This window comes from Trachypithecus francoisi, unplaced genomic scaffold (assembly GCF_009764315.1).
Source record: "Trachypithecus francoisi isolate TF-2019V2 unplaced genomic scaffold, Tfra_2.0 Lachesis_group19, whole genome shotgun sequence".
In the NCBI taxonomy this organism is placed as follows: Eukaryota; Metazoa; Chordata; class Mammalia; order Primates; family Cercopithecidae; genus Trachypithecus; species Trachypithecus francoisi.
This window is the reverse complement of record NW_022681464.1, coordinates 18,880,267-18,897,369: the sequence shown is the minus strand read 5'-3', so window position 1 is coordinate 18,897,369 and position 17,103 is coordinate 18,880,267. Positions and strand designations below refer to the sequence as shown.

Genomic DNA, 17,103 nt, shown 5'->3' with positions numbered 1-17,103 from the left:
GGTCTCAAACTCCGGACCTCAAGTGATACACCCACCTTGGCCTCGCAAAGTGCTGGGATTACAGGCATGAGCCACCACGTCCAGCCTATATAAGACAAATTCTAATATGCTATCACTGTGAACTTAACTTTTTTATCTGTTGTAATCTGTAGATTGTTTTCCTGTCTAAATTTTTTTAATTATACAGTTTGTTTTTGTAGCCTATGTATATCCCCCTACATGCTTTTCTGCTAAATGTCATTTGTTCATTCATCTAGCTCATTTCTATTACATAGAAAACAATGTAAATATGTAGTACATTTCAAGTCATATTGTTCACTTTTCTTACTGGGTTTTGAGCATATTCATAGAATTCTTTAATGCCTATTCATAGAATTCTTCAGTTGAAAGAATATTTAGTATAATCATCAAGTTCAGTTGGCAAACTACATACAGCAGGTCACATATAGCCCACTGCATGATTTTGTACAACCCATGAGCTAAGAATGATTTTTATGTTTTTGAGTGGTTGGGGGAAAAGGATATTTCATGAAATTGGAAAATTGCATGAAATTTATTTATTTATTTATTTATTTATTTATATATTTTATTGTTGTTGAGACGGAGTATCGCTCTGTCGCCCAGGCTGGTGTGTAATGGTGTGCTCTCAGCTCACTACAAGCTCCACCTCCCAGGTTCACGCCATTCTCCTGCCTCAGCCTCCCGAGTAGCTGGGACTACAGGCACCCGCCACCGTGACTGGCTAATTTTTTTTTTTTTTTTTTTTTTGTATTTTTAGTAGAGACGGGGTTTCACTGTGTTAGCCAGGATGGTCTCGATCTCCTGACCTCATGATCCGCCCACCTCGGCCTCCCAAAGTGCTGGGATTACAGGCGTGAGCCACCATGCCCGGCCTGCATGAAATTTAAATTTCAGTGCCCATAAATAAGGTTTTACTGTAACACAGCTACAACTATTGTCCATGTATTATCTCTCTTGCTTTTGTACTACAAAAGCAGAGCTGTGCAGCTATGACAAGGATCTCATGGCCTGCAAAGCCAAAAATGTTTATTGTATGGCCCTTTACAAAAAAAAGTTTGCCGACCTTGTCATGGTTGCAGCTGGCTGAGGCCAGCATCACAGGTGGTGAAGGAATTTACCAAGACAGTCATAGGTAAAGAGTGGCAGATTTATTAGAGAAGGTATGGATATATGTTGCAAGGGTGCAACAGACAGCACAACAGAGAAGGGCTGTCTGCAAAGAGGCAGGGACTATAGGGAAGCTTTCTAGGGTCATACTATAGGGGCTACATGTGGAATGAGGTTGTGCTGCTTGGGTTATGTGCAGAGTAATGTGGTTGACCCAGCAGGTTGTTTGTGATTTGCTGTCTCAGAGCAATTGTTTTCCCCCACCTGAGACGCCTTCCTCGTTGTTGCTTACTTATCAGGACTCCACATTCCTCTGTAACATAGGTATAAAAATGAATAAATTCTAGCTACATGCAACATCATAGATAAGGGTCACAAATACAATGTTAGATGAAAGAAGCCAGACAGAAAAGAATATATATCATATGATTCCATCTATACTTAAAAAATAAACAAGTAGGCCAGGTGCGGTGGCTCACGCCTGTAATCCTAGCACTTTGGGAGGCCAAGGCAGGCGGATTGCCTGTACTCAGGAGTTTGAGACCAACCTGGGCAACACAGTGAAACTCTATCTCTACTAAAATACAAAAATTTAGCCAGGTATGGCAACGTCCGCCTGTAGTCCCAGCTACTCAGGAAGCTGAGGCAGGAGAATTGCTTGAACCCCGGAGGCAGAGGTTGCAGTGAGCCAAGATCGTGCCACTGCACTCCAGCCTGGGTAACAGAGCAAGACTCTGTCTCTTTAAAAAAAGTTAATAAAATAAATAAATAAATAAACAGGTAAAACTGAGCTCTAGTATGAATGTTTAAGCACAAAAGGTTCAAAGCAAAGAAGTTAATTCCCCTAAAAGTCAGAATAGTCGTTCCCTTTGACTGGAGAGGTAAAGGGTACTAACTGTGTGGGGCTGGGAGGGTCTTTTGTGTGCAAGTTGTGCTTTTTTTTTTTTCTTGGATACTGGTTACACGGGTATTGCCTTGTGATTATTTACTGAGTTGTTCATATTTGTTTTGTAAACATTTCTCTGTTTATTATATTTCACGTTAAAGAAGTTGGGTTTTTTTTAAGAAGGAACAGTATAGCGTAACAGAAGACTAGTAACAGAGTGAGATATTTCCTATATCTCACATGCAGTGTTGATGTGACCTTGGTAAAGTTGTATTGCTTCATCGAACCTCATTTCCAGTCTGTAAAATGCTAATTATAATAACTACCTTACAGAATTAAGGTTGAATATGTAAAAACATTTCGCATACTACATAGTAAGCTCTGAGTTAAGAATAGCCTAAGTACAACTTACAGAATGGGAGAAAATTTTTGCAATCTATCCATCTGACAAAAGGCCAATATCCAGAATCTACAAGGAACTTAAACAAATTTACAAGAATTAAACAACCCCATCAAAAAGCAGGCAAAGGATATGAACAGACACTTATAAAAAGAAGACATTTATGTGGCCAACAAACATAAGAAAAAAAGCTCATCTTTACTGGTCATTAGAGAAATGCAAATGAAAACCACAATGAGATACCATTTCACACCAGTTAGAATGGCAATCATTAAAAAGTGAGGAAACAACAGATGCTGGAGAGGACATGGCGAAATGGGAATGCTTTTACACTGTTGGTGGGAATGTAAATTAGTTCAACCATTGTGGAAGACAGTGAGTTGTTCCTCAAGGATCTAGAACCAGAAATGCCATTTGTCCCAGCAGTCCCATTACTGGGTATATACCTAAAGGATTATAAATCATTCTGCTATGAAGACACATGCACACGTATGTTTGTTGTGGCACTATTCCCAATAGCAAAGACTTGGAACCAGCCCAAATGCCCATCAGTGATAGACTGGATGAAGAAAATGTGGCACATAAACACCATGGAATGCTGTACAGCCATAAAAAAGGATGAGTTAATAGCCTTTGCAAGGACCTGGATGAAGCTGGAAACCATCATTCTCAGCAAAGTAACACAGGAACAGAAAACCAAACACTGCATGTTCTCACTCATAAGTTGGAGTTGAACAATGAGAATACATGGACACAGGGAGGGGAACATCACACACTGGGGCCTGTTGGGGGATGGGGTCTAGGGGAGGGATAGTATTAGGAGAAATACCTAATGTAGATGATGGGTTGATGGGTGCAGCAAACCACCATAGCACATGTATACCTGTGTAACAAACCTGCACATTCTGCGCATGTACCCCAGAACTTAAAGTAAAATAATAATAATAATAATAATAATAATAATAAATAGCCTAAGTGATGACAGGCTGTTCTTGGAAAATGTAGGGCATTCAGTGGTCAGGGAAGGTGACTGTTTAGAGAAATAATTTGTACAAAGTTCTTCCTTGACCTTCATTTTTTTATTTTCCATCTCTTTTAAACTTATTTTGAGTTATTTAAAGGTCTTGTTTTCACCAACCACTTCACAAAAGAAGACATTCACATGACCAAAAAGCGTAAGTAAAGTTGTTCAACATCATGACATATAAGAGAAATGCAAAATAAGACCACAATGAGATTTCCCTGCACACACACCAAATGACTAAAAATAAAAACACACTATCAAGTGTTAGTGTGAATGCAGAGCAACTGGGACTCTTACACTTCACTCGTGGGATATGAAATCAAACTACCACTTTGGAAAACTTACTGGATTGGCAGTGCCTAATAAAGTTAAACATATGCCTGCCCTATGGCCAAGATAAATAAATGCATATATCTAAAACAAAGACTTTTATCATTACTTTTAATGGCAAAAACGCAATTACTTTTGCACCAGCCTAATACAAGACTATTCATACATGCTTTATTCATAATAACCCCTAACTAGACACAATTTTATATCCATCAACAAAAGAGTGAAGAAGTTGTGATATATTCATACAATGAAATACTGTGCAGCGGGCTGAGCACTGTGGCTCATGCCTGTAATATCAGCACTTTGGGAGCTCGAGGCAGGTGAATCATGAGGTCAGGAGATCACGACCATCCTGGCCAACATGGTGAAGCCCTGTCTCTACTAAAATACAAAAGTTAGCCGGGCATGGTGGCATGCACCTGTAGTCCCAGCTACTCAGGAGGCTGAAGCAGGAGAATCGCCTGAACCTGGGAGGCGGCAGTTGCAGTGAGCCAAGATCGCGCCACAGCACTCCAGCCTGGGTGTAGAATGGCAATCATTAAGAAGTCAGGAAACAACAGGTGTTGGAGAGGATGTGGAGAAATAGGAACACTTTTACACTGTTGGTGGGATTGTAAACTAGTTCAACCATTATGGAAAACAGTATGGCGATTCCTCAAGGATCTAGAACTAGATGTACCATATGACCCAGCCATCCCACTACTGGGTATATACCCAAAGGATTATAAATTACTCTACTACAAAGACACATGCACACGTATGTTTATTGCGGCACTATTCACAATAGCAAAGACTTGGAATCAACCCAAAAGTCCATCTGTGACAGACTGGATTAAGAAAATGTGGCACATATACACCATGGAATACTATACAGCCATAAAAAAGGATGAGTTTGCGTCCTTTGTAGGGACATGGATGCAGCTGGAATCCATCATTCTTAGCAAACTATCACAAGAAGAGAAAACCAAACACCGCATGTTCTCACTCATAGGTGGGAACTGAACAATGAGATCACTTGGACTCGGGAAGGGGAACATCACACACTGGGGCCTATCATGGGGAGGGGGGAGGAGGGAGGGATTGCATTGGGGAGTTATACATGATATAAACGTCATGCACATGTACCCTAGAACTTAAAGTATAATAAAAAAATAAATAAATAAATAAATAAATTTAACTCAAAAAAAAAAAAAGAAAAGAAAAGAAAAATACTACCCAGTGATAAAAAGAATGCACTGTTTATTGAAACACACAACATAGAAGAAGCTAAAAAATTAGGTTGAGCTAGAGAAACCAGGCACAAAAGAGTGACATACTCTGTGATTCCATTTATATGAGGTTTAGCATAAGCAAAATGAATCTGTGGTCGTAGAGGTCAGAATGATGGTTATCCCTGGGAGTCTGAGTAGGTGCTATCGACTAGAAACGGCACAAGGGAACTTTCTGGGGTAATGGAAATGTTCTATAACTGGATCTAGGTGATGGTTACACAGATAGATACAAATACAAAAATTCGTCAAGCTGTACACTGAAGATCTTTGCATTTTATTGTAAATTATGCCTCAATGTTTAAAAAAAATTTTGGTTTCTAAGTTAGTGTTATATCTCGGAAAACAATCGTATTAAACCCATATGCCAGAGGCAGCCATTTGGGAGTTTGCGTTGGTTTAAGCCTTAGTTAAGAAAAGTTATATTTGCAAGTACAGAAATCCTGGAGCAGCTCCAGGAAGAAAAATACATCTCTTTCATTCAGGACCATTGTTACTTCCTTGTGTCCTAAAGGCAACATCTGTCTTCAACTCTTCTAATAAAATAGCTTAACTTTTTATATTCAGATTCTTACAGGGGGTTTTCAATTTCTATTCTCTTCCTCTTCCTTTAGTTACTGTGACCCATACCCCATCTTGAATTTTTCTGTTAAGGTTATATAGCAGACTATGCTTATTGAGAATGTCTGTGTGCAAGCCCCAGTGCAATGCATACGGAGGGATAAATACAGCTCTTGCCTTCAAAATTGTTGAGTCAGAATTCAATGACAAGAATCATACTACTAATAATAATAATGGGACACATTCTTTTGAATACTAACCTAGACATGGTCCAAACACTTTGTATGAATTACTTCATTTAATCATTACAAGAACCCTAAGAGGCAGTGCAAGATGTTAGTGTAAGAGTGACATCTTTTGTATGAAAGAGAAAAATGAATAACTTCTCTGTTATCTCAAGCAATTCAATTCTGGCCTGACCTGCAAACTCAACTTTAGCATAATAAAGGTAAGTTACTGAACTCATTCACTTTAGAAGAAGTTTAGATATAATCTGTTGTAACTGAACATGCCCTTTGGGGATTTCTCCCCCACCTCATCTACACACCACATACAATGTTCTCCTTGAAAGAAATGAGTGGGTTTTTTTCTTTTTTGTAAATTGGACTTTTATAAATCGGTGCCCTTGATAACTGCCCATCTTTCTCACCACCACATTCAGTTTTGAAATAGATGCTTTTCTTAATCCCTGTTTTACTGGTGAGGAACCTGAGGCTTAGGCAATTTGATTAAGGTGCTATATTAGTTTTATAGTGCTGTGTAACAGATTACCACTAACCTGGTAAGTTAAAGCTACACAGATTTATTACCTCACAACAGTTTCTGAGGGTCATGAGTATGGGCACAACTTAGTTGGGTCCTCTGCTTAGGTTCTTAACAATGCTGCAATTAAAGTTCAGCTGGCCTGCATTCTTATCTGGCACTCAAGGTCTTCTTCCAAATTCACATGGTCGTTGGCAGAAGTTAATTTCTTACATCTGTATGATGGATGGCCCATTTACTTACTAGCTGTTGACCAGAGACTGCTTTCTGCTCCGGGTGTTTTTGCCACTTGATTGGCCCTCCCACAACATCGCAATTTATTTCTTCATGGCCAGCAGGAGAATCTCCAACCTGGGATGAGGGAGCAGGATAAGACCTTCTTTTAAAGGGCTTACCTGATTAGATCAAGTGCACCCAGGATAGTCTCCCGTTTTATTAACTCAAAGTCAACTGATTAGGAACCTTAGTTACATATGAAGTCTGTTTTGCCATAAAATGTAATATAATCACAGGATTTATATCCTGTCATATTCACAGGTCCTCCCTACACGCAAGGAGGGAAAATAATAAAGATTGCATACACTAGGGAGTGAGAATCATGGGCAGCATCTTAGAATTCTGCCTATTGTACATGCATAGTAACCCAGCAGGTAATTGACAGAGCACTGCTCTGTGAGCAAAGCATGCATTAAAATAATTAAGCTGTACTACCTCTCAAAAACATGAAACATTACCTGAAAAAATTTTTAAATTATTCCAGATATTTGATTTTGTGGATAATTTCACAATTAGTACCATTAAAATAAGTGTAGAATATGTCAGCACCTAAAAATGGACATATGTAAATAATGTTATGAAACAAAAATGAGACTATAAAATATGGATTTGAATATATAATATAAAATATTTTAATTTCTGCACCTTTTAAAAACTTAGCTGTCACTTGAAATATGTATATATATCTCTAGTAATTTCTGACCTTCTAGTAAAAGATAGTTTACCATACTGAGTAGCAGGTGATAAATGTTAAATGTATGTGCTGGCAGTAAGTACTGTAGAAGTTCAGAGTAGGAGAGATTAATGTGGACTAGAGATTCCCTTTAGATGTAAAACAAATTAATTTTTTTATGAAGTAGCTTATTAGAAATTTTGCCCAGCACTGGTCCACATTCTATTGCTTGTCATCTCTTTCTTGTACGGGATCGCATGTGTTCTTTGAAGAAAAGCAAGTCTTCTCAGATGTGACACATTCTCATTTAAATAGAAATCCGTTAGCATTACTACACTCAATTACAATCTTAATCACTGTAATAGCCTTCATTCTTTTATCATAGGATAAGAAACATGATGTCAGCTGTGTATCTCTGTTAGTTGATACTTTTTACCCATCAGTCCATCATTTGCAACTATTGCGAAATAAATTGGTGGGATTTTTCTCCCCTTATACTAGGGATCTCATATATTCTCATTCATTTGTTTTATGTCTGTGGAGTAGCTGGCCATTTCAATTGTTTTAAATTACTTTTTATTTGACAGTAGGAATGGTAGCCTGAAAATACGCACCCCCCAAATATGACCATGTCTTAATTCCCAAATGTCACATTATGTGTTACAAGGTACTTTGTAATGCAAGAGACTTTGCAGATGTGATTAAGGCTCTTGAGAGGGGGAGATTAACTGTATTACCCAGGTAGGCCCAATCAAATCCAAGCGGTCCTTCTAAGAAGGAGCAGAAGAAGTCAGAGGAGAAGGCAATGTGTGATGATGATGGAAGCAGGAGTTGGAGTGATACACCATGAAGATGGAGGAAGGGCTATAAAAAGTGAGAAATACAGGTAGCTACTATAAGCTATAAAAGGCAAGGAGGCTGATTCTGTCTTCTGAGCCAAAGGAATTAGCCTTCCCAACATCTTGACTTCAGCCCGGTGAAACAGATTTCTAATTTCTGACCTCCAGAATTGTAAGATAATACATTTGTGTTATTGTAAGCCACAAAGTTTGTGCTAAGTTGTTATAGCCACAGTAGGAAACTAATACAGAAGTTGTAATATATTTGTTTACAGAAGAAGTCGTATTTCTGTTGCAGCATTGAGCAAATAAGCTTCCCTTAGCATTCAAATAATTGTGCGTGAAAAAGATTATTTCAGAGGATATGGATAGAAGATTAAGAATTTTTTCTTCTTTGGTTAATATAAGTGTTCAGTACACAGAAGATTTTTTGGGTTTGTTTGAATAGAAATAGAAAATGGCAAGAAAGTAAAGTGTTAACGTAAATGGACTTTGAATGAAAGCCTAAGGGAAGATGAAGTGTTAGTGGAAGCTGTCGGATATTTCAATTGTTTATGTCTGCTTAGTTTCTTTCTCTTATCTTCTCTTTAGCTTTCACTAAAGACTAAATCAAAACCACATGATTATCTCAATAGATGCAGAAAAGGCCTTTGACAAAATTCAACAGCCCTTCATGCTAAAAACACTCAATAAATTCGGTATTGATGGAACGTATCTCACGTATCTCAAAATAATAAGAGCTATTTATGACAAACCCACAGACAATATCATACTGAATGGGCAAAAACTGGAAAAATTCCCTTTGAAAACTGGCACAAGACAGGGATGCCCTCTCTCACCACTCCTATTCAACATAATGTTGGAAGTTCTGGCTAGGGCAATCAGGCAAGAGAAAGAAATCAAGGGTATTCAGTGAGAAAAAGAAGAAGTAAAATTGTCCCTGTTTGCAGATGACATGATTGTATATCTAGAAAACCCCATTGTCTCAGCCCAAAATCTCCTTAAGCTGATAAGCAACTTCAGCAAAGTCTCAGGATCCAAAATTAATGTGCAAAAATCAAAAGCATTCTCAGGATCCAAAATTAATGTGCAAAAATCAAAAGCATTCTTATACACCAGTAACAGACAAACAGACAGCCAAATCATGAATGAACTTCCTTTCACAATTGCTTCAAAGAGAATAAAATACCTAGGAATACAACTTACAAGGGATGTAAAGGACCTCTTCAAGGAGAACTACAAACCACTGCTCAGCGAAATAAAAGAGGACACACACAAATGGAAGAACATACCATGCTCATGGATAGGAAGAATCAATATCGTGAAAATGGCCATACTGCCCAAGGTTATTTATAGATTCAATGCCATCCCCATCAAGCTACCAATGACTTTCTTCACAGACTTGGAAAAAACTGCTTTAAAGTTCATATGGAACCAAAAAAGAGCCTGCATTTCCAAGACAATCCTAAGTCAAAAGAACAAAGCTGGAGGCATCACGCTACCTGACTTCAAACTATACTACAAGGCTACAGTAACCAAAACAGCATGGTACTGGTACCAAAACAGAGATCTAGACCAATGGAACAGAACAGAGCCCTCAGAAATAATACCACACATCTACAGCCATCTGATCTTTGACAAACCTGAGAGAAACAAGAAATGGGGAAAGGATTCCCTATTTAATAAATGGTGCTGGGAAAATTGGCTAGCCAGAAGTAGAAAGCTGAAACTGGATCCTTTCCTTACTCCTTATACGAAAATTAATTCAAGATGGATTAGAGACTTAAATGTTAGACCTAATACCATAAAAACCCTAGAAGAAAACCGAGGTAATACCATTCAGGACATAGGCATGGGCAAAGGACTTCATGTCTAAAACACCAAAAGCAACGGCAACAAAAGCCAAAATTGACAAATGGGATCTAATTAAACTAAAGAGCTTCTGCACAGCAAAAGAAACTACCATCAGAGTGAACAGGCAACCCACAGAATGGGAGAAAATTTTTGCAATCTACTCATCTGACAAAGGCCTAATATCCAGAACCTACAAAGAACTCAAACAAATTTACAAGAAAAAAGCAAACAACCCCATCAAAAAGTGGGCAAAAGATATGAACAGACATTTCTCAAAAGAAGACATTCATACAGCCAAGAGACACATGAAAAAATGCTCATCACCACTGGCCATCAGAGAAATGCAAATCAAAACCACAATGAGATATCATCTCACACCAGTTAGAATGGCAATCATTAAAAGTCAGGAAACAACAGGTGCTGGAGAGGATGTGGAGAAATAGGAACACTTTTACACTGTTGGTGGGATTGTAAACTAGTTCAACCATTACGGAAAACAGTATGGCGATTCCTCAAGGATCTGGAACTAGAAGTACCATATGACCCAGCCATCCCATTACTGGGTATATACCCAAACGATTATAAATCATGCTGCTATAAAGACACATGCACACGTATGTTTATTGCAGCACTATTCACAATAGCAAAGACTTGGAATCAACCCAATGCCCATCAGTGACAGACTGGATGAAGAAAATGTGGCACATATACACCATGGAATACCATGCAGCCATAAAAAAGGATGAGTTTGCGTCCTTTGTAGGGACATGGATGCAGCTGGAAACCATCATTCTCAGCAAATTATCACAAGAACAGAAAACCAAACACCGCATGTTCTCACTCATAGGTGGGAACTGAACAGTGAGATCACTTGGACTCGGGAAGGGGAACATGACACACCGGGGCCTATCATGGGGGGCGGGGGGGAGGGATTGCCCTGGGAGTTATACCTGATGTAAATGACGAGTTGACGGGTGCTGACGAGTTGATGGGTGCAGCACACCAACATGGCACAAGTATACATATGTAACAAACCTGCATGTTATGCACATGTGCCCTAGAACTTAAAGTTTAATAATAATAAAATTAAATTTTAAAAAAGGGGGGAGAAAATACATAATTTTACTTGTATTTGCATAAAGAAACTCTAGAAAAATACCAAAAAAGGTATTAAAATTGCCTCTCTTTCTAAGTGGCGAATAAGTGAAAGTTGATTCTCACTTATTGTTTTATAATTGTGTTTGCACTCTTTGGCTATTTAAACTATGTACAGGTACTTTGGGGATATAATAAAATAAATTTTAAAATTCACAAAAAAAAGAAAAAAAAAGACTGAATCTATGTATCTAGAGTAAATAGGCCTTGGAAAACAAGGCCTCTCCCTCCACAAGTGGATTTGTTCCTTTCAGATTTGTGTTAAAGGTTATACTCTGACTGCTCAAAAGAAATAACAGCTGGTAGGAATAACACATTTTCAAACAACCCATCTTGCTAGTTAAGTAATTGGACTTGGAGGCCCTTTTTTGCTGTGCTCCAGATCTAAATTGAGGGGAAGTTTTTATGTTATAAAGGGCTACCCTTGGAAGAGTCTGATCATTATCTTTCATTATTATTTTGTTAATTACAAGTGTCCACCTTCATGGGCAAGTTGCTCTTCTGTAACACACACAACATTTATATTAAGCTATAATATTTCTGTTTGGACAACCTGGAATCTAGATATACCATGTTTCTGAAATACACTGTGAAGAAAAGCTGCTTAGTCATACTAAGTAACGATGTTCACAGATGAGCTAAGTATAACAACTCAACCTTCCCAAGCTAAGCTCAACAGTTAAGGGAGATGGAGATGTTCCATGATACAGACCAACAGTTTACAAAGTGTGGTCCCAGATCAGCAACATGAGCAAATTCTCTGAGTCTGCTCCAGACAGAAAGATTTGGAAACTCTGGGGATTAAGCTATAGTTTCATGTTTAACAAGCACTCTCCAGGTTATTCTGCTACACATTAAAGTTTGAGAATCACTGATATAGATTAAGTTTTGTTCTCACCGATAGAACAGACAGCTAAAATGTTGGAAAATCTGACTTTATTGACATGTCAGAGATAATTTGCAACTGCTTCCTTTCTGCCCAAATTCTATCAGACTAATCACTTGAATAGATTAATTGAAAAATCACTTATGTTTGTAGATGAAATTAAATACTTTTTGTATTTAACTGCTTTTGGTTAGAATCCTATTTTGTTGAAAGTGGTTGTTTTTAATCTGTGTTCTGTAAAGATATTTATAAACCCTCATCAAAGTTCTACCAGTAAGTCACATTCTATTCAGTATAAGGTGAAATGTTTTACATCAAATCTCATGCCGTGTAATGGCAAAGAATATTTAAGGTGACTGAATGGATTTCTTGGCTCAGTATTCAAAAGTAAACATTTTAAGATGTTAATGTTTAAGGCTTTTACCTCTTCTCAAAATTGATTTTATGTAACTCTCATTATTTGCAACTCCTGAAATCACCAAAGATCTTGCTTAAGCAACATGTAGCAGCAACTTATTTTTCTTATCTTTATATGGATTTATGGAAGTGTAGATTGTTTGATAATGGATGTAGCTTTGGGGCACAAGTCTGTTTAACTGTGTGAATGCTATAATTTAATATTTAAGACAAAACAACTTTGGCTTAGTAAACATATATCACTGATTTCTGAAAAACTGAATGAAAGAACTTGTTATATTGTGTTCTTATCTGACAGGTGATCTTGTGGTTCTTTCTAGGTATCCAATAGAAAAAACACTCTCCAGTGTTCATCTGTGGAACTGGATGGTTCCTACTTGAGTGTAGCCAGACCGCAGACCTCCTATCAAACTAAGCAAAGACCTAAGTCTGCAATCCAGGATTCAGCTTCAGAATCCCTTATAGCACTTAGGAATAATTCTTTGAAACCAGTAACCCTTCATCATCCCAAAGATGATCTAGGTAAGATACCATCAGAGACCACAACATGTAATTATGAATCTCCAGGGAGAAAACCAGTAGATGCAGTCCCAACAGAGAAAATGCCACAAGAAGAATTGCACATGAAGGAATGTCCACACCTTAAGCCTGCTCCTAGTCAGTGCTGTGGTCATAGACTTGCTGCAGATGGTGTTCATGAGAGCCATTCTACAAACATGGCCCCTCAACATCCTAAGACACATCCAGAATCATGCAGTTATTGTGGGCTGTCTTGGACATCTCTGTTGCATGGTGGAGGGGCGCTGCAACCAAATGAAACTTTGAAAAAGCAGATCTCAGAAGATAGAAAGCAGCAACTGATGCTTCAGAAAATGGAGCTGGAAATTGAAAAGGAACGCCTTCAGCATCTGCTGGCCCAGCAGGAGACAAAGCTTCTTCTAAAACAGCAACAGCTTCACCAGTCTCGACTGGATTACAATTGGTGAGTACTGCCTGTTCTTTTTCTTTCTTTCTTTCTTTTGAGACGAAGTCTTGCCCTATTGCCCAGGCTGGAGTGCAGCGGCACGATCTCAGCTCACTGCAGCCTCCGCCTCCCGAGTTCAAGCAGTTCTCTGTCTCAGCTTCCTGAGTAGCTGGGATTACAGGCCCCCGCCACCACACCTGGCTAAGTTTCGTATTTTTAGTAGAGACGGGGTTTCACCGTCTTGGCCAGGCTGGTCTTGAACTCCTGACCTCGTGATCTACCCTACCCGCCTAGAACTTCCAAAGTGCTGGGATTACAGGCGTGAGCTACCGCACCTGGCCGAGTCCTGCTTCTTCTTTTAGCAATGTCTGTAGTTTGGAGAACACAGTGTCAAATTGCTATGTTACTATAGCAGATGTGTAGAACCAGAGGTTCTTCTGGATCTTGGCTTGCTCAAGATGCGTATCAGTTACGTCTACTAAGTAAATTCCCCTTTATTCTTTGAAAGACTTCAAAGATTACCTTGTCTTCCAAACTGATAGCTTAGAATATCTATTTCTGAGCAGTCTGGTGTAATTTTTGCTGGGTTCCAAAGACATTTTAAAATGATCTTACCATTATGCAGAATCCTTTGCTGTTTGATATCATTGTGGACAATATTAGACATTAAGTAAAAGCTTGAGATTTCGGGGTGTGGAATTAGATTGTAAAGCAGTGAGATTAGCTGTCATCATTCCAAATTTATGTCTACCTGCCATAATATAAAATATAACAAGTGAAGGGAGTCTTCTAAATTTAACCCTTTCTGGCCGTGAAGCATGACCTGTTGAATGACGAATTCTCATAAACCTATCCATATGTGGGCTGTTCTTCCCTTAACAGTTCTTCCTAAGAACAGTGCTTGAAAAGCTAAGTTGCTAATTTGTTATTATATAGTGTTTCTTTTCTCCACATCCTTATTGACATTTGGTATTGTCATTAATTTTTATTTTACCTCTTCTAATATGTGTATAGAGACATTTCATTGCAGTCTTAATTTGCATTTCACTAATGGCTAATGATGTTGAACATCTTTTTGTGTGTGTGCTTGTTTGCCCTCCTATCTTCTTCAGTAAATTATCTCTTCAGTTTTGCCCATATTCTAATTGGATCATTTGGGTGTTTTGCTGTTTGCAGAGTTCTTCATATATCTAGATATAAGTCCTTTGTCAGATATGTGAGTAGCAAATATTTTCTCCCAGTCTGTAGCTTGTCTTTTCTTGTTTATCTTTAATTTTTTTTTTCTTTTGGTAAAGACAGGTTCTCACTGTTGCCCAGGCTGGTTTGAACTTAAACAATTCTCATGCCTCAGCCTCCTAAACCTGGAATTACAGGTTTGAGCCACTGCTCCTGACTCTGCCTTTTCGATTGCTTAATAGGATCTTTCACAGAGCAAAAAATTTTAATTTTAATAAAGTCCAATTTATCTACTTTTTCTGTTATGGATTATGTAAAGTTTTATCATAGAGATAGATGTTGAATTTTGTCAAATACCTTTTATGAATTTTGTCAAGTATCTTTTATGATCATATGCTTTTCTTATTTGCCCTGTTAATATGGTGAATTACATAGATTTTTAAATATTAAGCCAGCCTTGCATCCCTGAAATAAACCCCACTTGGTCATAATGTAAGATTTTAAAAATGTTACTGAATTCCATTTACTAATATTTGTGGAGAATATTTGCATCAGTTTTGTTTTGTTTTTTTTTGAGACAGAGTCTTGCTCTGTCACCCAGGCTGGAGTGCAGTGGCGTGATCTTAGCCCACTGTAACCTCTACCTACTGCGTTCAAGGGATTCTCATGCCTCAGCCTCCTGAGTAGCTGGGATTACAGGCGTGAGCCATTGTGTCTGGCCTATTTGCATTAGTTTTGATGAGGGATATTGTTCTGTTGTTTTCCGTTTTTTTCCCCCTTTGTCCTTGTCTTGTTTCGGTATCAAGGTAACGCAGGCCTCATAAAATGAGTTGGGACATGTTTGCTCTGCTTCTGCTTTCTGAAAGAGATTGTGTAGAATTGGTGTTAATTCTTCCGTAAATGTTTAGTAGAATTCTCCAGTGAAACCATCTGGACCTGGAGATTTATTTTTTGAGACTGTAAATTCCAAGTTTGATTTCCTTTATACTTACAAGGCTATTCAAGTTATCTATTGGATAATCTACCTTGCCACAGGTTTGTTTATTTTAATTATCTTTCAAATAACTGGCTTTTTGTTTCATTTAGTTTTTGTTATTTTTCTGTTTTCAATTTCATTGGTTTCTGCTCTTTATTATTTTCTTCCTTCTGCTTGCTTTAAATTTACTTTGCTCTTCTTTTTTCCTAATTTGTTAAGGTGAAAGCATATTGATTTGAGACTTTTTCACTTTTCTACTGGAAACATTTAGTGCTCTAAATTCCCTTCTCGGCACTGGATTCAGCTGTGTCCCACAAATTTTGATATGTTGCATTTTCATGTTTATCCAATTCAGTGTTTTTTTGGGGTATCTTTTGAAACTTCCTATTTGACCCATGGGTTATTTAGAAGTGCTATATTTAGTTTCCAAATTCTTAAAGATTTTCCTGTTTTATTTCTGTTACTGATTTTTAGTTTGATACCACCATGCTCACATAACACACTGTATAATTTTCATTGTTTCAGACTCATTGAAGTTTGTTTAAGGACCCTAGGGTATGTTCTGTCTTGATATATGTTCCACGATGTTTGAGAATATATATTCTGCTGTTGGGTGGAGTGTTCTGTAAATTAGATCCTATTATTTGACAGTATTGTTGAATTCTTCTATATTCTGGCTGATTTTCTGCCTACATCTATCACTTATTGACAGAGGGGTTTTGAAATCTCCAGGTACAATTATGATATATCTATTATCTATTTTTCCTGTTAGTTCTATTAGTATTTGTTTTATATATTTATACCTCTGTTATTTGCTGCTTACGCATTTAAATTTGCTGTGTCTTCTTGGCAGATCAACCATCTTGTCACTATGTAATGTCTTTCTCGGTTCCTATTTTTTTGTTGTTGTTTTTGTTTTTGTTTTTGTTTTTGTTTTTGTTTTTGTTTTTTGTGATGGAGTCTCACTCTGTCACCATGGCTGGAGTGCAGTGGCACTGTGTTGGCTCACTGCAACCTCCGTCTCCTGGGTTCAAGCAATTCTCCTGCCTTAGCCTCCCGAATAGCTGGGATTACAGGCGCCCACTACCATGTCTGGCTAGTTTATATATATGTATATATATATTTTTTTAGTAGAAATGGGGTTTCACCGTGTTGGCCAGGCTCATCTCTAACTGCTAACCTCAGGTGATCCACCTACCTCATAATCTTTTTTTATCTAAAGTCTCCTTTACCTGATATTAATATAGCCATTCTTACTTTCATTTTATTAAGGTTTTCAAGGTATGTGTTCTTCCATCCTTTTACTTTCACCATATATATGTCGTGATTTTGAATTCAGTTTCTTAGACACAGCATTTATTTAAGTCAGCCAGTTTCTTTTCATTGGTATGTCATGTTCAGAAATTTACTTTTTTTTTTTTTTTTTGGTTTGACAGGCTCTTGACTCTGTTGCCCATGCTGGAGTGCAGTGACATGATCATGGCTCACTGCTGCAGCCTTGACCTCCTGGGCTCAGGTGATCCTC

The 17,103-nt window shown here is 37.9% G+C and overlaps 1 protein-coding gene across 8 annotated transcripts in view; it reads left to right on the top strand.

Annotated features, from left to right (window-relative positions):
* KIAA1328 (KIAA1328 ortholog) overlaps window positions 1-17,103 on the top strand; it is a 402,048-nt gene that overhangs the window by 240,636 nt on the left and 144,309 nt on the right. For all 8 annotated transcript variants that reach the window (XM_033177894.1, XM_033177892.1, XM_033177900.1 and 5 more), the window contains one exon: window positions 12,783-13,444. In XM_033177894.1, the coding sequence (XP_033033785.1) occupies window positions 12,783-13,444 (662 nt within the window). The remainder of the gene's footprint in view (window positions 1-12,782; window positions 13,445-17,103) is intronic.